Below are 23731 nucleotides of genomic sequence, written 5' to 3'. Positions count from 1 at the left end.
GTTTCATATCGCTCTATTTCCCCTGCAAATGTGTAATTCTGCCAAGGCAGTATCCTTTGATAATGATCAAGCAGTGGGATTTAATGCTAATATAATGCTTTTAAAGTAATGTTTTATTGAATAACTCCGTGGTCATTACCATCAACTTGAATCAGCCAAGTATACGATACTTCTAGAATCAGATTCTATGGTTTTGGGAGCCCAAAAAGATAAAGTCTGATAAGTGAAGAGGAACTAAAAAGCCTCTTGGTGAAAGTGAAAGAGGAGAGTGAAAAAGTTGGCTTAAAGCTCAACATTCAGAAAATGAAGATCATGGCATCCGGTCCCATCACTTCATGGCAAATAGATGGGGAAACAGTGGAAACAGTGTCAGACGTTATTTTGGGGGGCTCCAAAATCACTGTAGACGGTGATCGCCACCATGAAATTAAAAGACGCTTACTCCTTGGAAGAAAAGTATGACCAAACTAGATAGGATATTGAAAAGCAGAGACATTACTTTGCCAACAAAGGTCCATCTAGTCAAGGCTATGATTTTTCCAGTGGTCATATATGGATGTGAGAGTTGGACTGTGAAGAAAGCTGAGTGCCTTAGAATTGATGCTTTTGAACTGTGGTATTGGAGAAGACTCTTGAGAGTCCCTTGGACTGCAAGGAAATCCAACCAGTCCATCTTACAGGAGATCAGTCCTGGGTGTTCTTTGGAAGGAATGATGCTAAAGCTGAAACTCTAGTACTTTGGCCCCCTCATGTGAAGAGTTGACTCAATGGAAAAGACTTTGATGCTGGGAGGGATTGGGGGCAGGAGAAGGGGACAACAGAGGATGAGATGGCTGGATGGCATCACTGACTCGATGGACATGAGTCTGAGTGAACTCTGGGAAATGGTGATAGACAGGGAGGCCTGGCATGCTGCGATTCATGGGGTCGCAAAGAGTCGGATACGACTGAGGGACTGAACTGAACTGAGAACCAGGTTAAACTCGTTTTAGTTCAGTGGACAGATCCACAAACTATCATCAATTGAGCATAGCTATTATTTATTGTTAGATTATTCTAAAATCATATGTTTAGAAGATAAACTTGTCAACTGGCTTTAAATCCATATTTAACTTACCTAAATTTTTTGATAGCTAAATAACAGATCTGACACTGACCTTTACTTGTAATAGATCTTGAAATTGATTGATCTCTCAATAAAACAGAAAACAAATGAAAACAAAATTTCAGTAACTTGCAAAAAGTATGAAAAATGCTATACTAGAAGCGAGAAGATCTGGATTCCAATTTCAGCTTTCTCATGAACTAGTTCCAAGACTTCGGGAAAGGTCAGTTAAACTCTGTGACCCTCAACAAACTTACTTGTAAAATGAAGGAATGCGAAACAAGATGCCCATTCCAATTTAAATAATATTTGATTCTACCTGTGCTGATTTTTGAAATTATAAAATACTACCATCCCATTTACTGTCAGTACCACTTTGGCCACAAGCACAGACTGATCCTGGTACATATAGCCTACCACAAACTAAAAATAATCATGGGGGTGCTGGTCAGAGTACAAAACTTGTTTCCAACTACAGCTGTTTTTGCTTTTTGTGACTTAAAATCTTAGAATGATCTATGCTTCCTCCCTTTTTCCTGTCTCCAACAAGTCCTCAATGGTAAAGTCTGACTGCTTCTACTAACAACCTCCCATATCTCATCTCTCAGCATTCTCAGTTTGGTTAGAGCATTGGATTCATAAAGGGGACCAGTGAGAGATGAGGTGAAGAGGGATGCTATCTCACTTTTTTAAACCTCTTTAGTCATTACTGCCCTTTATGCATCCAATGTTCTGGCCCACCTGATCTGTTTCTCTCACAGGGCCACCTCAAGATATCTTACCCCTTCTTTATTCCATTGAATAACTAGAATTCCTTGTTTCCAGCACTCTCCTCCTCACAAGCCTCATAGCCCCATCTCATTCTTTTTATCTTTCTCTCCAACTATGCCAGTATTCTTAAAGTCACACCATGGAAAAACTTTGTGGTAAGGAGGTGATTCATCCTCTGTGTATTATTTTAGGAGAGCAGTCCAACTCTCTAACACTCACTGCTTTTCCATTCTTGATACCTCAGTAATTTTTCAATGAGTCCCCCAGATCAGAGTTACCAACTCAAAAATCACTTCAACCAACTTTTTAAAAACTGCATTTTAAAGGTTCAAATCTCACCATTCACATTCTTTGGAAGATTAAAAATTTTTTCTTCATAAAGAATTTTCCAGGGCTTCCCTGGTGGTTCAGTGGTTAAGAATCTGCCTTGCAATGCAGGGGACTGGTTTGATCCCTGATCCAGGAAGATCCCACATGCTGCAGGGCAACTAAGCCCGTGTGCCACAACTACTGAGCCTGTGCTCTAAAGCCCAGGAGCTGCAACTACTGAGTCTGTGCACCTAGAGCCCATGCTCCCCAACAAGAGAAGTCACCGTAATGAGAAGCCTGTGCACCGCAACTAGAGAGTAGCTCCCACTTGCCACTACTAGCAAAAGCCCACATGCAGCAAAGAAGATGCAGTGCACCCCCAGAATTATAAATAATTTAAATATTAAAAATTTCTCTATTAAGTTAATTAAAAATTAGATTTGTTACTCTTGTGCATGAGTTTTTAAAATTACATTTTCTAATGACCTACACATTTACGAAGTTAAAAATTTAACTTTACCATGTGATCAAAATTCTAAAGATTAAGAGAATAGGGTATAAAATAACGTGATGAGCTCTAGTTTAGCTTAAATACACAATTCTTAGTTAGGTCTTATCCAAGCTCATCTGGTCCTATTATACCCTCCCATGATGCTTTATTGTTTTTAGGAGATGAGCCCATTGTATCTTATGCTTTTCTTTCCTAAATTTTAGCACACACACACACACACCAATAAATCACTATTTACCTCTCTTCTCTAACACACTAAGGTCCATGAGAAGAAGGATCATCTCTCTTACAGTTGCCCAGCATAGTACTTGGCACGAACAAGCTCGCAAACACTTGCTAAAATAATGAATGGTTAATATTCCATCACATTTTGTTTTCTCCCTATTTCAGCTTACTTCCGGTTAAAGTGATAAAGGCTTACTGTTTCCCTGTCCAGATAATTATCTTGAATTTGATATTTTGCACTGAAATAGTTTTTTGTGAGTTTTTAAAATGCCCTTATCTATATGATTTTCTTAAATGGGACAAGGAAATATCTGTTTTTAAAATTTTTTAAATTGCATTAGGTAGTCATCAAATCTCTAGGCCAGGGCAAAATATTTAATTTAAACAAATAAAAAGGAAAGAGAGCATTTTCTGAGTTCTAATTTCCATATCTGTTTTTGGAATTTCTAGGTCTCAACAGTCTTTCAAGGAATAACAGAATTCTTCATACCAACCTATTTGCTTATGTGATGAGTTGAGGGCAACTTAAGCTCTAGAAAGAAAACTAAATTTTAAGCAATTTAAAGATTAGCTAGAAGGTAAGAGTGGAAAACGAAGTCTCTATGTGTCAAAAAATTCAAGTGAAACCCAGCTTGTCTCCCGAAGGCAATGGCAGAATCAGCTGTTGTTCTGCCTTCAAGCAGAGGACAGTCTTGTGGAGTACGTTCAGGTAAAGCTAATTCAGGGTGACGCTTGATAAATAACAGAAGTATATTTCAGTGCTATGGGAATGGTTAGGTGGGAACTCCATCTTAGATATCAGAGAAAGCTCCCAGAAGTCTTGATATTTAAAATGAAACAATTAGAACCTGTCAGTGTCATTGACAAAATTTACTAGTGTCCATTTGTTTTGCCTCCTTAAGTTCAGGTTACCAGGATTGTGCTTTTCGCCATACACCACAGATACACGGACACAAACAGAGCTATACAGATTTTATTCATTTCTTTCTTACTTGCACTGATCTTATTTTCTAATTTCTCTGTTCTCTGTGTAAATCATTAAGCCTGATTCACTACTGTTTCAGGGCCTGAAAATACTAAAGTAGAAAATATTGTCCTTTCTACTGTCTTTTGTGGGAATATTTCTGATCATATGGGAGTTATCACTCCATACCACATGCAGAAAGAAGTAGGGGACGAAAAGCTGAGAAAACACTGCCACAAAAGGAAGCAGAGTCCTGTCTCTCAAAACCACAAGTTCTAGATTTAGCTCTACACTCAAAAGATGACCCTGTGCTAAAAAAGCAACCATCTACTATTCTAGTGCTGTTTTGTTTTGTTCCAGCTTTACTAAACTCAGATAACAGGCACAGAGCTTTCCAAAATTACCCTCAAGCTTAACCTAATTTAGTCTTTCTTACATTTTTACCTCATGGGAATATGGTTATAACATAGGCTGGTCCCCAAAAATACACTCTGTCCTTTCAATCTCCTTCCCTCTGCCACATGCATGACCCCTTCTTCTAAGCACCCTCAACATTTGTATTTTCCACTGACTGTTGGTATGTGTGAATCCTAAAACTCCAGCAAAAATAAAAAGTGGATGTAGAATTGTTTTTAATTAAGAGTTGAAAACTTGAGCACATACACTAAGATCAGTTCTGCTCAGTTCTCTAGAACAAAGATGGAACTAGGTACCATCCACTGCAGTGGGTCTGTCATCTCTAGGACAGAGCAATTTCTGGAAGAGCACTCAGGTGAAAGAAAGTCTAAGGCCAAAGGAGGTGTCTTTGAGATTTCCTGTAATCTCAACCTACAACTCAGAGAAGATATGTAGGTCCTCAGATCTAGATATTACACATTCTAGGCCTGGTCCTTTTGACTAGGTTCTCTATCAGAAGCTCATCCAGAATAGAGGAATCAGCACAGGAATGTGGGGTCCTCCCCAGGACAAATCCATCTGCAAGAGTACTAAAATGTATGGCGTACATGTTAGAACATTTCCCCTCTCCTCAAAAGTAACAAAACAGCACTGCACACTCACTGCTTAATACTTGCTTCCATTCATATCCTGAAGTTCTTATCCAATCTGTTTTAAACCTCAGTTCTCTAAAATTAATGCTTTTATTCTCTGACTAAAACCAAATTATGCCTAATAAGATTTCTTAAGAGAATTTATGAACCTTTGGCTATTTTCCACAAAATTATCTATGTATATACATAGATGCATTTTTTTCTAGCAAGAGGGTTGATATTTTTCATCAGATTCTCAAAAGGGTCAGTACCCAAAATATAAAACAATGACATAGATCAACCTTTTTATTTTTTTTCTATGTGGTTATTTTCAGAAAAAAAATGATTTAAGGTAAACAACCACACCAATGTAATGCAGTCAGGTAAAACCAGGAAATGTATTTCTAAAAAGGTTCTCCTACCCTTTTTGTTAGATGTAAAATAGTTTCTGGATCCAATGCAGAAGCCACTTAGGCAGTACCACTGAATGCACTGAGAGTGAAAAAAATGGAGTAAACCTGTAAAAGATTTGTGTTTTCTTTACATTTGCTGGTCCTCTAATTTTCAATAAGCTAAACTTTATCTTCAGCTGAACTGAAAGACTAAATATGTTTATGTAAGAATCACAAAATCTTAGCACTTGATGAAAATATGAAAACCAGGAAGGGAACCAGATTGAACCTCTCTCCCAAAATAACATAAAATTATCACTTCCCAAAGCAGTGAAAATAATGTGATCAGTTGAAAAAGAACCTGAAATTTTGTGTACTTATTAAAATGACAAAAGACCATTTTCTGAACATTTTGGCTTGGAATTTTGAGTTTTTAAATTTTAGCCCCTATATCACCAGATTTTTATTCTGTAAGTTCTTATATTTCAAAACAGTTACATTCATCATGTATGTGATAAAATTTAATTTCTGGTTTTCAGACAGCTGACTGACTTGTCCCTTGTCATTAATGAGTGGTAAATATAAGGTCATCCTTATCACAACCTAGTTGAGGAATTTAAAAGAAAAGTCAGTAAACAAATCCCTGGTGAATTTACCAGCTCTAGTCAGTCAGCCTAGCACTGGTGGGAACTTTTATGCATAGACACACCGCCCCCCCCCCCCCGAAAATAACACTGTATCAAATAAATTTTTTTCTGCCTCCTCTTCTTCATTTATTTTCCCATTTACTCATTGTTTCCTTGCCATTATTGACTTATCTTTCTTCAGAGGTTTAGTCACATACTTCCCTATCAGCCTTGCCCTATCTTATTCTTCTTTTTTGTTTGTTTTTTTGGCCATGCCAAGCAAGGCATGTGGGATCTTAGTTCCTCAATCAGGGATTGAACTCACTCTGCCTTAAGTGGAGGCACTGGAAGCTCGGAGTCTTAAACACTGGACTACCAGGGAAGTCCAGGTCTGCCCTTTCTTCTGCCCAAACCCCCAAGTTTCCAAGACTTCCTGGGTCATAAAGTATCTTAGAAGACTGAGATTCTGCATAAAAGTATATCTGCATATGTGAAACTTAGAAGAAAAATATAAAAAATTATATTTATAGTATACTTAAAATTCTCGGAATTTAAAAATGTAGAATAATTTTTAAAGAAAAGAGAATGACTAATATTTAGCAATAAAATGTTACATAAATAACAGGGATTGCAAATAACTGGCAGAGTTTTCTTTTCATACTCTGGATAACAAGAAGCTTACAGCAAAATGCGAGGCCCAGCTATACATGACTCTTTGGACCCAATTCTTTTTTCTACTCTATCTTGACTACCTCCTGTAATTTATAATTTTAATGTCCCTGTGCTTATCATAAACCTTATAATTCAAATCCTTTGAATGAGAAAAGGATTCAGAAATCTTTGAATGAGTAAAACTGAGACCAGCGAAGAAAACTACAAGGCAATATTTCCAGTTTATCAAGTAATAGCTTATAACTCAGCCTCATCACAAAGGGTTATATAATCAGATTCAAGCAATACTCCAAACAACTATGTTTTTAAAACTTGGGTCTCCGATTTTAGATACAATGGCATCTGAAGGTTTTTTTTAAAAGATTATACTCTTGCAAAAGCAATACAGTTTACATAATAGCACTGCTACTATATGAAAATGTCTGATCAAAAGTTGTTAAGACAAAACTTACTTGCCTAGCTGACTATAATATTCAAATATTTTCTGGGTTCAGAACAGGAGTAAGTGAATGGAATTTCTACAAGGAAGAATCAAAGAAACACTGCATATAGTGTTACAATACTTAGAGCATACATGTAGGAATCAAACACTTGGGGATAACACTTGCTGTAGGAATTATTTTTTAAAAAAAGATTTCACAAAAGACCAGAAGAAAAAGAAATACTTGGATTGTTACCCCTTCTTAACCTGAAATTCTAAATAAGAGAAATTTTTTTGAAGAATTATAAATGTAATACTATTTACATATTCTGTATTATTGCCTGGTGATTTAAAAATTAAAAATATTTTATTTGAAATAAAATCTGTTACAGCAAACACCGCATCTGATAAATACGAGAACTTCTATTGCTATCCTATCAAGTGGCTAAGGCAAAAAAGAAATCACTACTTTTGAGAACTGAAGTATTTTTCTATTTACAAGTACAAACAAAGCCAGAAAGATTTGACACAGAATAAGACAATTAAAATTCTATAGTCAAATAACAGATAAATTCAAAGAGTTGAAGTATGCTAGCAATGTCACTAGCCTTGACCAGATTTTTAAAAATCAGTTATTACCCCTGAGGTTCTGTTACTCAACAGGAACTCTCACATGTATAAGACATATAAGAACCATCTTTAGGTGATGAGCCCAGAAATAAAATCTGGGATTCTGCCAAGACTATTCCTCCTACAACACAATTGCAAGGCTTTTGTGTGACACAGAAGCAGATCTAAATTTCTTGCCAACATCATGTTCCTTTTTTTTTTTTGCAGCATATGAATGAAATCATCCTTCTCTTGGAAAGTCTGTTAATTCTTAAGAAATAAACCAAGCAGATGGGGAACCAATACGAGCAACACTTTGGTTTCTGTGGTTGTATAGTTAAAAAATAAAATGAGTAATTGATGAGAGTGATAGCTCAAAAAAGGGAAATAACTAGACTGACTTCCATGGGATTAGAGCTATATTTGATGAGTTTGGGCCCATTTAACATCCCTCTGCCTCCCATCCCTACCTACCCACCCTCCAGCTTCTCTTCTGCAAATGAGTGCTTTATATCATGAAGGCTAGCAAGTACAAAGTATATAATAGCTTTTTTTATTTTGCCATAATTTTTATAACTCCTATCAAGTTCAAGTTTTGGCTACATGTAAAAAACTGAAAAAAACTATGAAATGCCAGATTTTTTTTAAGTTTAGCAACATGTAGGTTCACATAAAATACCTTTATAAATGTACATGTACCCTTAAAAATGGTCAGTAATGCGCACAAAAGCATGAAATATACTTTGAGTTCTTTCCGAGGAAAAAAAAGCCTCTCTTTGCTTATCAAATAATGCTAACCCTTCCTAATGACAAGCACTTCTTGAAGACAATAATGTCAAAACCAATCATACTCCAAAATATATAATTTGTAGAGATAAAATGTAAAGCTTGCATATTAGCTTGGAATTTGCATTACACTAACTTTACTCAGACATAAATTACCCAGTGGATTAAAGGGAGACACTCACACAACCAGGTGAAATAGATGAAAGAAAACTGCTTATAAACGGGCAATATGTTAATTAGTATTCTGTTCTGCTTTAATTAATTTAGAAGAATCATTAGCTAAATCAACTATGTAAAATATAATTTTACAGTATTTGAAACTACGTGAAGATTTCTGTTTATCTAAGATATTTTAAAACTTGCCTGTAATTAGTTGGATAAACTGGTTTTTCCAGATCTCATAAACTGCAACCCATATTTTGTTTAATTATTACAAATATTGAATTGGTGAGGTTTAATTTAATAAGACTACTATATCTGCAGTATTAACTAAGTCAGATAAGGAATTATTACATTTAATTAAGGCTTACTTTAATTTTAAAATAGTATCTTATACATTTCTAGTTTGTCTGCAAAATCCTTTATATTTTCAATTTTCTATATGGACATTTATTTAGTAGAACACGCCACTGTTTTTGCAGTTGGATTATACTACTATACTTTATCTGAACTGAGAAGAACTAGCCAACAGATCAAACAATTAAGAGCTTATACAATTTGAGGTTGCATCTTCAGAAATCCTTTACAGAAAGACAGAACATCAAAACTATGTAAAAATTCTCACTAAGCTAAATTCTGCTAATCTCTTCAAATTTAGAAACAATGAATTTCAGTTAAAAATACGTAACTTCTATAAAATATATTCTCCTTAACAGCTTCTATTTAAAAACAAAAACAAAAACAAAAACCTCCCGCACCCAAGGACAGTTAATACTTGTGTTTAAACCTCATTCTCTTCCCAATTTTCTTATTTTTGTCATATTTTCCCCCATTAAAGTAAGCACATTGTATTTTGGTTTCTTTTCTCCCTCCTTATTGTTCAGATGAGCATTTTAATAATCTTTTAAGCCATGCTGTTCAAAGAAAACAGGCTATTTGAAGGTAAAGAAAATTCTCTAAGTTCAATGTTTTTCAACATGAGATCATTTTCCTAGACCCGTTTATTAAAAATCCACGCAAAGCAAACACTGCAACTGTAAACAGCTACTGAAAATTGGAAGTTTAAAAATAAAGCCGTTGAAAACACTTCATTACACACCTTCTCTGTGAAGCCCTTTGTTTCCACTGAAAACCATACTGGAATCCTTGTACAAAAGAAGTTGCCTTCTGGCTGTCAATAGCTATACAGTCAGTAACTGAGGGATCCAGATGTCTGCAGTGGTTAAAACAAATGTTCAGCCGTAGGTGCTGATTTCGCTTCGCTCTGTGTAAGGTTTTTCACAAAGGCAGCAGAGTAAGAGCGCACATAGCAACAGCACTCACAGCTGATTGGATGGAGGGTGTGCTCTGCCGCCCCTGCTCGTTGGGTCCACTACAGCTTCCCTTCTACTTGGCAGCGCTATCTTGTTGTCTTTGCTCCTCTTACCAACTCAGCTGTGTTTAGGCAACGTGAAAGGAAAGATTGGTGTGACGATAATGACAAAGTATTCTAGCATGAGCCCCTAAAACGTGCGTCTCTGGGTGCTTTTAAAATGGAGAGAAATTCACAGGGCAAACATTCACTTCAGTCGGTGTTTCACATAAAACAGAGGACAAAGGGGTGGTGGAGGGAATCAATTTATTACTTCGCATTTCAAGTAAATCAGGTTCTACCATGTGAAACCCTCTGTAAACAAAGCATACAAAAATTTAGGACAATCAGGATAAAGCATCAACCTCTGTCTACCCAGAACTATGAATTACTTTACAACAAACTTAACAAATTCCAAGAAAAGCAAGATTAGTTAGTTAAAACAAGACAAGGCCTAAAAATAGCCCTCCCTCAAATTTATGTAGTGCCTTTTAAGAGGGCAAGAAAAACTGAGGTTCACAGATTGCTTAGAAAAAATTGCTCAGTAAACTCTGACAATAAAAGATTTAACTAGGTATCTGCATTAAAGTATCTCTTCTTATACAAACAATGACAAAAAAACATAAAACAATGACACTGAGTCTGAATTAAATTTATTTTTCAGGAATTTTTTTCCCTCTAGGAAAAATGTTTGGGGGAGTCAATGCAGGTAGTAGGAGATAAACAGTTATGAAGAATCAGAAAAATTTCTCATTTAGGAAATATTTCCCATGAACTTCACACAAACTAAGATAGTGTTTTTCAAACTTTTAAAGCAATGGAATCCTTTAAATTTGCATTCTTCCAATAAAATGCATTATTGTGGTGGCATTAGGATTTCTATACAGGAGAGAGCAGGCAGAGGCAACTGCAGAAGCATACTATTTATTACTCAGATCTTTGTTTATGTGGAGTGTCTTGTGGATAGGGCAGAGAGGCTGATGGAAATGTTGGCACTATTAAAGTACCCCATGAGCACCATGAGGCTATTTTTAAATAAGAGGCTACAAACAACACTGCAGTTTCATATCAGTCCCAGAATCTACAAAATTCCTACCCTTGAAAAAGCTTTCAGGATCCCTGGAGTTCTACAGAATACAAGTAAAAGATATAACCTGTAAGAGTTAAACCTTACTACCTTAGTAGTATAAGGAAAGAACCCGATCGTTGTTGGCTTAACAATTAGCCAGAAGGAGAGCTGCTAAGCCTTTTGAGAAATAAGGAAAGAGATGTGTTTGGGAACACAATAACCTCTGAGATAAGTGACTCAGAGAAAGAATGGCAGAATAGAGAGAACAAGGATGTTGGAGTCAGGCTGACCAACTTGGGTTCAAAATATGAATCTGCCATTTACAAACAGTAAGACCCTATACAAATTAGCAAACTACTCTGAGCTTCAGTTTTCTTGTCTATAAAATGGAATTAATTCACAGGACTATTGTGAAGGCTAAAAGGTGCTCTTTGCTAGTCAGACTGCTTTTTTTGGTTACTAAGGACTCAAGGTTCTTCAAAACTTAAGAGCCTTTGCAAATTCTATTCCTCATTTTGGTCTCCCACAATCCCTTCCACTGATGAGTCTCCTTTAAATTTCTCTTCCCTAGGGCAGCTTTCTCTGAGCTTAGTCTCAGTCTCTCTATACTTTTGTTCTTAGTACTTAGCTCACAAAATGTTAAATCACTATTTGCAAAATGACTGGTTGGACATTCTCCTCCACCACACTGTAAGTGCTTTGAAGGGAGATACTACAACTGTCTACATTATTGCTTACCTAGCACCACGACTGATTTATATTCCATATACTACTTTATTTGATTTCATAACCATGGAAAGTTAAACAGAACAAGTTCAAATAAGAATATCAATTCCAAACATTTATTCATTCAAGTCATACAACTAGACTCAAAGAAAACACATTTAAAAAAATTTTTGGATACGTAATTGCATAATTCAAAATTAACTTCTTATATCTATGAAAAAAAGAATATATGATCTCTAAACTGAGAATACTTCCTTTCAGTTTAAATTATTAAAATTTTTAAAGGTCAATAATAGACAGTTTCTATAATCTAAAACTATTAACATATTCAAAGAGAACTTATTAAAAATACTAAATTTAATCAGAAGCATGTAATTACAAGTGAATAAAATGAACTGGAAGAGACATGCCACCTTAAAAAGCAAAACGCAACCAAGAGATTTATTTAGCAAAATGCTTCCTCTGCTGCCAGTTTTCTAAATGATAAATCAATTTCAAAATGGCACTTTATATAATTCTGAAGAATGGTTGCTTTTCCCCCTGGTTCATTGTGATACACAATGCTATAAATAATCTCAACAGTCAACAAATTAAAAATCTGAATAATATATCAATAAAATGCTATACTAAGTACTAGTCTCAGATTCTCAACCCTCAACGAGGGAAAAAAACCCTTTTTGCCCAGTATGGTCAATAACTGTGTTCTCCAAATGGGCCAGTTCAAGAAATGTAAATTATTTATATTATACTAATGTAAGGAAATAAGAAGGAAGCAGATCTCCTATGAGTTTTTTTAAGCTACATATTCCAAATACAGAATGGAAAAATTTGAAATATTAACTATTTCACATAATCCGAGTCCTCTGTTAGCAGAAACAATTGAACTATCTACTTTTAAGATGCTGTGCTTAGTCACTCAGTCATGTCCTACTCTTTGTGACCCCAAGGACTGTAGTCCGCCAGTCTCCTCTGTCTATGGGATTTTTCAGGCAAGAATACTGGAGTGGGTTGCCATTTCTTCCTCCAGGGGATATTCCTGACCCAGGAATTGAACCTGGGTCTCCTGTGTCTCCTGTATTGCAGGCAGATTCTTTACCCACTGAGCCATCGAGAAAGCTTTTTAAGATACCTTATCTTTTAAGGCATCTAAGCCTTTTAAGATATCTCTCTTTAAGAGATAACCATACTAGCTTGGATAGTTTTTAAACAAAAAAGATTCATTGCTAGAAGAAAAAAAGAACCCTTCAAAGGTAATTATTACATAGCTACTATATATATTGCCAGAGTTGGACACAACTTGGTGACTAAACCCCACCACCACCACTATATATGTAGGCCCATGGGCCAGGCATAGTGCTAATTTCTTTAAATGCCCATCTCCTCTGACTCTGGTAGTTACTATCCTCACAGATGAGGAAACTGCTTTATAACCTGCTCAAGTAGGCAAAACTAAGTGGGCAAAGCCAGGAAACAGGTATTCCTAAATCTGTGTGCTTTTAACAATTCCTTTCATAGTTATATTTCCATAAGACAAATATGGCATCATGTAAGAATAAACTTGAAATACAAAAATCTCAAGCTAACATTTTCTGTTTATTACTCATTCAATAACCACCACTACAGCCCCATTACACCTCAGAACTGTCACTGATGTTACTTACAATACAGAAAAACAGGATTTGACCGATAAACAGGGAGCCAGGCTATAGTTACATGAAGGACACAATAAAAGGTTCAATCTGTGAACTTCACTATTTCATAATCACAGATCACATACCTGATTCAGAGAAAGTAAAGGAGGTAGAAACGAACATTGAACCAGGAACTAGGGATCTGGGTTCTAGACTAAACTCCACCTTAAGTACTTCTCTGAAATTCTTCATTTCTAGGTCAGAAATATTTTTTTTCTTCTTCTTTTGACTGCAATGTTGGTATGTTGTAAGGATCAAATGGGGCAAGATACAATAATTTTGAAAAACAGCACAAATAGGATATTGTCATCCCTCGTGGTCAGTCTTCTAGGGATTGACAGTGTAAACATGTTTGCACAAAATACAACCTAATTACTGAAAAGATCCCTTAAAGCAGCAAGAGATAATGGAGAAGAGCTAGAGAGTCTAGGGTTCAAGTTCTTTCCACTTAAGAAGCTGTGCTGTCAAATGATTTAAGCTATTTGAGCCTATTTCTTCATCTGTAAAGTGGCAGTAATAATTTCTCTAGAGTTATGAGCCATCTAGCCCAATACTTGGCTCTCAGTTCAGTTCAGTTCAGTCACTGAGTCGTGTCCGACTTTTTGCAACCCCATGGACCGCAGCACACCAGGCTCTCAAGCAACTTAAGTTTCCTCTTTTATTTTGCAAACATCAGTTCTATAAATATGTTACTAAACAGCAAATGTATATTCATACATACACACACACCAACAAATAAAAGGGTAATACATTAGTAGTATCCCATATTAACATCAATAGGAATAAAATTTAAATCTTGACTATCATAGAAAGATTTTTATGACACTGACATTTTTCCAGTTTGTTAAATAATGTCACTTTAACAACACATTTCACAGTTCACTAACTTATTTGCAAGAAAGACTAAATAAAACTAAATTTTACAATTTGAGGAATTAAAAAATTTATGGCTTTTCTCATTAAATCAGTTTTTATTCAAAAATTATGCTGTTAGGTCAGTATTGGATAAATTAAGCCATAAAAGGCTACATTAATTTCCACTCACATAGAGACTTCCAGCAATCATTATTGCTGAAATGATTACCCAGTGATTTGTATTCATTATTACATGGTACAAATAAGCCAAGTGACTATACAATCCAAACATATTGTATTTTTAAGACCTAAAACACTTCATAAATTTGCAGGATTAAAAAGAACCTAATAGGCTTAATTGGGATTGTCATCTTTCAAAAGATTTGGGGTTATGATGACCTAGATTAGTTTTAGGAGCAGAGCCTTGTTTACAAAATCTAAGATCTTGGAGAGAAGAAAATGTTCTAGCCTGTTTTTTGGCATCATTCATACTACATTGTTTAAAATGAGCAAGAACAGGGGTTATTTATAATCTACGCTACTGGACAAACACTCTAATAATATCTTATCTACACACTAGTCAGATTTAATAAGTATCAAGACCAGGAATAAGAGTTAATTTTTAATATCCTATACTACTTGGGTCTTAATAAAAATATCATCATTCTTAAATAAAATATGTGCCAGGATGCACATGGATTCCCCTTTACCTAGACCCATATTTCTTTAAAGACATGGTCTGGGATATTGTCAGTCTTTCACTATTATAAAGAACGGTATGTTTGATTCAGTCTTAAAAGTCCAGAAACAATCAAATATTTTTTATCCTGATAAAATGATATGTTAGTAAAAGTATTTCCATGGAGATAATGTATCTTACATTTACTTGTCCCTTTGACAATCACAACTTTGTGAAATAAGAATGAAGAAACAGAATCATCTAACCAAGGTCTAATTCCAAGTCCTGTTTGTTTTCCCCAACCATCATCGCCACCCCTCTACAGCTAGCTATCACTAGCCATAAATTCGAGTTATGCCAATAGTCATACAAATGACAGTTCCTGAATTTAAAATTTTGAAAAATGTTAACAAAATCTAGTAAAGTAAAACAGTTTAGGTAGAATTAAGAAAACCTCATGTAGCTTTAAGACTCAACTGTTAAGTCCTCAAAGCTTTAATACTGTTTACTTGCATTTTTAAAAAATTTGCTAATTTCAGGTTATTTCATACACTCTTGTTTCCAAATGATGTGACTGAACTCTTATGGCTATCTGTGTGAATACAAACTCTAATGTATCTAAAACTGAATTAATTTTCCTCTAAATAGGATTCACCATTATTATAATTTTCCCTTTCCTAAGCTAACAAACTGGAGAGAATAAAAATAGCCGTTGATTATGTGTTTAAGAGCCTGGTACAACTACTTTCCTCAGGTTATGTCATTACAACAAACTTCTAAAATGAATACATTATCTCAATTTTAACCAATGAGGAAACTGAAACTCACCCACCCTGCTTATTTAATTTATATGCAGAGTAAAGTAGTAAAGTCGCTCAGTTGTGTCCGACTCTTTGCGACCCCATGGACTGTAGCCTACCAGGCTCCTCCCTCCGTGGAATTCTCCAGGCAAGAGTACTGGAGTGGGTTGCCATTTCCTTCTCCAGGGAATCTTCCCAACCCAGGGATCGAACCCAGGTCTCCCACATTCCAGGCAGATGCTTTAACCTCTGAGCCACCAGGGAAGCCCATCATGAGAAACACTGGGCTGGAGGAAGCACAAGCTGGAATCAAGATTGCCGGGAGAAATATCAATAACCTCAGATATGCAGATGACAACACCCTTATAGTGAAGAAGAACTAAAGAGCCTCTTGATGAAAGTGAAAGAGGAGAGTGAAAAAGTTGGCTTAAAGCTCAACATTCAAAAAACTAAGATCATGGCATCTGGTCCCATCACTTCATGGCAAATAGATGGGGAAACAGTGGCTGACTTTATATTTTTGGGCTCCAAAATCACTGCAGATGGTGACTACAGCCATGAATTAAGAGACACTTACTCCTTGGAAGAAAAGTTATGACCAAACTAGGCAGCATATTAAAAAGTAGAGACATTACTTTGCCAACAAATGTCCATCTAGTCAAAGCTATGGTTTTTCCAGTGGTCACGTATGGGTGTGAGAGTTGGACTATAAAGAAAGCTGAGTGCCGAAGAACTGATGCTTTTGAACTGTGGTGTTGGAGAAGACTCTTGAGAGTCCCTTGGACTGCAAGGAGATCCAACCAGTCTATCCTAAAGGAAATCAGTCCTGAATAGTCATTGGAAGGACTGATGTTGAAGCTGAAACACCTGATGTGAAGAACTGACTCATGGGAAAAAACCCTGATGTTGGGAAAGATTGAAGGCAGGAGGAGAAGGGGATGACAGGGGATGACAGAGTATGACATGGTTGGATGGCATCACCCACTCAATGGACATGAGTTTGAGTAAACTCGGGGAGTCGGTGAAGGACAGGGAGGCCTGGTGTGCTGCAGTCCATGGGGTCGCAAAGAGTCAGCCACAACCGAGTGACTGAACTGAACTAACTGAAGTTCAGAGAAGTTAGGTAATTTAATTAAGCTTAAATAGATCAGGTGACAAAACCAGAACTTTATTTTTTTTAACTTTTTATTTTATTTTGAAATATAGACAATCAATGATGTTGAGAAAGTTTCAGGTAGATAGCAAAGGGACTCAGCCATACATATACATGTATCCATTCTTCCCCAAACTCCCCTCTCATCCAGGCTGCCACGTAACATTGAGCAGAGTTGCCCGTGCTACACAGTACGACTTTGCTGGCTATCCATTTTAAATATAGGAGTGTGTACATGTCCATCCCAAACTTCCTAACTATCCCACCCGCCTATTGTTCCCCCCCAGTAACCATAAGCAAAATCAGAACTTTAACCAAGGTCTTTCAAGTTCTTCTAAATGCTAAAATAATCTGTAGGACTATATGTGCTGTGAAATTAATCTAAAGGGCTGGGACTATCATTTTCTTTTTAAATAAAATGGGAAAAAGAAAAGATCAGTTATCACTTCATGAGCAAGACTGAGTACTGAATTTTGTTTGGGAAGAGGGAATGCTGTTATAGGACAGCAACTTTTAATTGTTTTTGCAATTGTGAGCAGTCAAAAAAAATTTTAACCTACTGCTCCATGTGATACCACCTCTCAGTGACCCTCCCCCTACCTTAATTCTCTCCAATAGGTGTTTGGTTCTACCTTATCACATTCAACCAATATGGACTTTGGAAGTACATATTAAAGGCTGATATTAAGTTTTACCGAGTCTGAGAAAGAAGTAGCTGCTAGAGATTTACCACCAGAATGCATGAATTCTGTAACTACTGCATCTACCCTTTTGTGTAGAGGGAGCATTTTCTTTTTATTCACACAAATGTTGTAGTCAGCCTTTCAAAGCTTTCCATTTTAGATACAATTTCAATTTACACAATTATTTTACCTAGCAACCTTGTGCAAAGTACTTATTTTTTGACTACCTCAATAGCTTCTAACCTTTTAGACCAGGAAGGTTTTAGTTGCATCACCTACAGGGGAAAGTCAACAAAGTATCATGAACTAAGCACCTAAAGTGAAACCTGCACCTACTGAGAATAAATTTCCATTCCTTATTCTCAAAAACAAAAACAGAACAACCAACACATACACACATAACCCTATGTTCAAACCAAAAATATTTGAAACAACAAATAGAAAAGAGTAGTGGAATGTCAAAGATCTACAAGTCTGTGCAGGCCATCTGCTACTTTTTTCCTCTGGGCCAGTTCCCCTACTGGCCCTTTGCACCTCTTCCAAAACAGCAAAGGGTAACCTCCACTCCTAATCTGACTCAGGAAAAAAAGTCAGGAAAGACTACATTTAACTACAGGTTCCAGAGGGCAAAGGTCATGTTAGTTCTTGCTCGTCATTCTATTTCCACCATGTATGTGCCAGGCATGTAGCAGGTACTCAATGAACATGATTCAGGAGAAGAGAGGGAAAGGAATCCAACTGTCCAAAGTTTTACTATATTTAACAGTAAATTCTAAAAGTAAGTCATTTTACCCATACACTGTGTAATCACTAATTTAACATTTATCACAGAAGACACTGTTCATAAGACTTTGAATAAAATTTGTTTTGCTAAAACATGTGCAGTTTGGTAGAAACATTTTAGAAATCAAAACTTTCTGAAACAAAGTCCAGGTGTTTTGACTAAGTCAAAGCAAGCATTCCAGTCAATACCTTGATTTAGTACAAGAGTCCACATAAATTATAAAATATTAGATACAATATCCTACACAACACAGCAAGCTAGCTAAATACAGAATAAAACATAATTTAATAGAAGACAAGATTTGAGTGCGCTAGCAGGACAGCGCAACACTAGTGTGAACATAAAATTCTTTGTACAAAACAATAAAAAAAGGAGAGACACACTGTGAAATAGGATTGAACACAGGGACATCAGGCATAAACCAGGACCAACCCAGGTAGCATTTAACCCATCCCATCCCCCAAGAAAATGTGAACTTCATGGTTAAAATAGATATATAAAACAGTTAATTCAAGTTAAAATCTTAATGTAATTTTTTTATTCCATGAAACTCACTAATCTGAGTCAAAATATAAAATTTATGATATTTTATGGTATGTGAATACTTTACAACTGTGCATCAGGTTTTCCAAATATCCTTTAAAAAAGTAACCATAAGCAACTCACTACATCCTAGCTATCTTGTTTGAAGGAAAGATCAAGTCTTGAAAGATCAAGCACTGACAGTGCTGAAATGTTTTCTCAACTATCTAATAAATGCCAGCCCTGTGCCAAGGACCATAACAGGTGTGAGGGAAGAAGTCAGATGCTGTCCTGCCCTTGGAGAATAAGTACTCTAGTGAAGGAGACAGTCTAAAGTGAGCAAGTAAATGATGCCCAAACAGTGGTATGTGCCCTGGTCTTCTTTTGTTTCTTAGAGCATGCCAGGCTCTTTCTACATTCAGGACCTTTGAACATACTTCTTTGGCCTGCAATGTTCTCCTCCTCACTCGTTACACAGCAGGCTCCTTCTTATCTTTGCCTCACTTTCTCAGAGAGACCTTAGCTAATCATCCCAAGCAAGGGGGTCTTCTCCCTGCCCTAAGTTGTCACATTCTTAATCTTTGTATATTTCCTTCAGAGCACTTACAACATGTAATTTTCTTACTTGTTCAAGAAATGTTAATATATTAACAATAATACATCACATTTATTGAATATTTCTTCAGAGTCAAATACTATTTCAAGCACTTTACATGGATTACCTCATTTAACCACTATGCCAGTCCTTTATTTAGGTACTATTACTAGCCCTATTTTTCACATGACAAAACTAAAAATGGACTTCTTCCTCTATAATTCTTAATAATAAGCTTCACATTATTTCCTAACTTTTAAATTTTAGACATTATCTCTAATTTCTTTATATTCCTTTCTCTTTTTAGCATTCCAGTTTCAAGTATTAAATATTTATTTCACATTGAGTCTATTTATTACCATTTGACTTTCGTTTAAAAGTATGTACACACTACTTGGAGAAGAATGGTAAAATATAATCACCTAGCCTTTGTTTCTTCCACGTTCCTTGAGGAAGGCTAAATGATCATGATGTCATTTCTGGGGCCAGAATCTGGAGGCAATTGTGTTCTTGCCAGAGGTAATAATATAGTATAGAAAAATTCTCAACTGGTTAGCAAGTAATTTGTTTTACTTTTGTAGTTAGATAGGTTACTTTTTTTTCCTTTGGGCCTTATGCTTTATCAACTGTAAAAGAATGAAAGAGACACACTAAGGACCTTTTCAATTCTGATTTCTGGCAACAGCTTAACTTTGAGAGTAATCTCAGAATCACAAAACCATTTTCATGTTCTGAGCTCTTCAGAATGGAATTTAATTTGCACCATGATATAACCTGATGACTTTTTTTTTTCTCCATTGTTAGTCATTCAGAGTCCCCTAGCAGATACCTGAACTCTGCAACATAAGCTACAAGAAAAAGCACAGGAGGGTTGTTATATGCTGGACTACAGAAATATGTCTCCAGGACCAGCATTCAATCAACAAAATAATTACTAAGATTTGAGTGCAGATTGCTCAAAGGCATAGCTATGTTCCTTATTCCAACTTCTAAAGAGCGAGTATACTAACTTAAGAACATACATGCCCAGAGAAACAATTTTTAAGAAAGGAGTTATGAATGACAGAATCTAACATTTCCTGCTGTGTTCTTTCTGCCACAATACACCATTGAACAAACCCCTTGTATGACCAAAATTTTTTTCTTAAAGCTTTGGTGTGAAATGTTTATTGGGTTGGATAGGGGAGAAGATATATGTTCATTCTCTCCTTAACAAAGATAGAAGAGCTTATCAATATTGAGGGGATCTCCTCACTCTTATAGCTCACATGAGGTTGGGAAGTATAAAGGCTTCTAATCCTGCAGAGTTCATTAAGTTTCTGCCACGAGAGAAGGAATCTCAAACTTCATCTTGTTGTTTTCCTCTTATTCGTTCTAACACACAGCTATTTTAAAATGAACCATGCAGTTTACTACTCTGAACAAAGCGTATCATAAAACAAGAGCCACAGTACAATCAGTATTGTGTACCATATTAATATTCCCAAGAATTTTCATAAAAGGCAATAATTAATAATCCCTCATATATTACAAAGAATGGTGGTGAAGGGAAAACATACAGGGGAGAAAACAATTAGCCAACGGTTGAGATGAGCGTGCTGCTAAGTCAGTTCAGTCGTGTCCAACTCTGTGCGACCCCATAGACGGCAGCCCACCAGGCTCCGCGTCCCTGGGATTCTCCAGGCAAGAACACTGGAGTGGGTTGCCATTTCCTTCTCCAACGCATGAAAGTGAAAAGTGAAAGTGAAGTCGCTCAGTCGTGTCCGACTCTGTGCAACCCCATAGACGGAAGCCCACCAGATTCCCCCGTCCCTGAGATTCTCCAGGCGAGAACACTGGAGTGGGTTGCCATTTCCTTCTCCAGAGATGAGTGTTAGGTAATTTTTATCATACCAGGTTATAATGTAATTTTGAGAGCTAAAAAACTGACTTTTTAAGACTGTCAGATATTCAGTATCTGTACTGGTTTATAATGAAATAATAGAAATGTACTGAAATTATTCTTCCAAGAAGTTCTTTTTAATCATAGAAAGCTAATTAATGGTGCCCTGCTATCGAATGAATGAAGCTCAAAGTCCTTGACATTCAAAACCCTAATCTCCCCCATTCTTAAGTAACCCCTCCAATTCACATTAGTCAACCTGCTATCTCTGGAACATCTTTATTGCTCCTTGTGTCCTCTCTTCCAGTCTTCCCCTTCTTAGTCTCTGTACATTTCCATCTATCCAAATCCTACTGTGTTTTAAGGCTCAATACAGCTGCTATCTCTGCCAAAAGATAGGCTTTCCCTGAAATTAATCACCCCCTATGAACTCTGATAGTAGACATTACTTTTACTATTTACTGTATATAAGTATCTTATACTATGTTTGTTTATAGTTATCTCATTTGATCCACCCAATAACTTTGAGAAGTGGGGATAAATATTCCCATTTAGAAACAAAAATGGACACTGTAGAATTAATTCTTACAGTTATGAAACTAACAAATCATAGAAAAATAATACAAAAATTTTTCCAGTAATAAGTTTTATGCTATATCACAAAGATAATAAAATGCATGCAGGCATTCATTCGATGATAAATATTTACTGACTAGCTACTAAATGCCAGACATCAATCCATGCACTGGCAAACACAGCAGTGGTCAAACACCACTAAGCCCCTGCCTTCGTGGAGTTTATATTCCTATTGAGAGAAAAACAAAAAAAGCAAATAAATAAACATAAACATCAAGTCAAGTAGTAACAAGTACAATGAAGAGTAATGCAGAGTCAAGAGACAAGAAAAGACCTGTACTCTTTTGATAAGATGGTCTAGGAAATGACAACTTCCTCACTTTGAGGAAGTGACAATGAGTAGAAAGTCAAATGATGTAAAAGACAATCTTGAGACTTATAGTCCAAAAGGGAACAACAAATGCCAAGACCCCATGATGTCAATGTGTTTGTAGTGACTGAAGAACAGCAAAATCGTATGTGCCTAGAGTACAGGGAACCTTAGAAGAGTACCAAGAAATGAGGTCAGAGAGGTAGCATGAGGCTTCAGGGTTAAAAGTGGAATTCTTTCCAATCCAAAAATAATTTAAAATATAATTCTTTTTCAACTGGGAAGTCCTAAATTTACCAATACTTATTTTCCTCTTAAATCCACTTAGTCCAAGTAATTTTTTTTTCAAAAAAGTTAAACAAAACAAGGAAAATACCCTAAAATCCTAATTAACTGTCCTATTTACATGACCTATTTTTTTTTTTCCCAAAAACCAGTACTTTTACTCACTTGTACCTTTATATATTCTTATGGTATTCTCCAAAAGCTTTCTAAATGTCCAACACCAGGGTCTAACTCCTTTTTTGTAACAGAAAGCAACTTACTTCCTTAAAAGGCAGTATTACTGTAGACAATACTGGGACTACTAAGGAAATATGAATATAAACAATAAATTAGATATTAGCGTTGTGCTAATAGATTTCTTGGATATGATGATTGTATTACAGGTACATAGGAGAATTTAATTTTTTAATTGGAGGAAAACTGCTTTACAATGTTGTGTTGGTTTCTGACACACAACAACTCGAATCAGCCATAATTATACATATATCCCCTCCCAAGAATGCTTATTTTTAGGAGATACACACAGTAGTATGATGATAAATGTTTAACAACTGGTTCTGCAAAGGGAAAAAAAAAAAGTCCTGGTCTGTAGCACTGCCAATTTCCATGGTGTAAATACTGGTACCTTTGCTGATAGCAAGCAACCAACTTGACAGAGTTGAGAAGAAATGTATACAATCAGCTGTCACATGCTGCTACTAGCCAGTTTCATACTGAAGTACACAGGGGTTGAAGTGTCATGATGTCCACCACTTACTCTAAATTTATAAAAAAGTAAAAATAAAAAAGCCCTTATGTCTGTCTGTCTACCTACCTACCTATCTACTGACCTACCACTCAAGAGAGGTAAAACAAAAGTGGTAAGATGATCATAATCTATGAAAATTATGATTCTAATGTTTTTTGTGGGTGTGAAATACAGCGTGCAATGTATGGAAGTTTAAAGAAATCCTATGGCTAATTTTTTCATATATCAAAAAAATTATACATCAAAAATTTTTTTGTATGGCAAAATTTTGTGACATATACCAAATATGATATAGAGCTTTAACCTCAAGCTATGTTTAAAGTCAAAATCTTGGGAATTCTCTGACAGTCTAGTGGTTAGAACTTTACATTTTCACTGCCAAGG

General features: G+C 35.9%; 1 protein-coding gene across 13 annotated transcripts in view; it reads right to left on the bottom strand.

The window, feature by feature from the left end:
- Positions 1 to 23731, bottom strand: part of ATOSA (atos homolog A) — an 86214-nt gene that overhangs the window by 50756 nt on the left and 11727 nt on the right. Inside the window, exon 1 of one of the 13 annotated variants that reach the window (XM_069596479.1) lies at positions 9678 to 9993. The exons of the other annotated variants lie outside the window; for them this stretch is intronic. Coding sequence (XP_069452580.1) covers positions 9678 to 9714 — 37 coding nt within the window. The 5' untranslated portion in view covers positions 9715 to 9993. Of the gene's footprint in view, positions 1 to 9677; positions 9994 to 23731 lie in introns of those variants that run through there. 13 annotated transcript variants of the gene reach the window in all.

The sequence above is a fragment of the Ovis canadensis genome, chromosome 7 (assembly GCF_042477335.2).
Source record: "Ovis canadensis isolate MfBH-ARS-UI-01 breed Bighorn chromosome 7, ARS-UI_OviCan_v2, whole genome shotgun sequence".
In the NCBI taxonomy this organism is placed as follows: Eukaryota; Metazoa; Chordata; class Mammalia; order Artiodactyla; family Bovidae; genus Ovis; species Ovis canadensis.
Note: the sequence above shows the minus strand (reverse complement) of the source record. Positions and strands in the feature narration are given on the sequence as shown.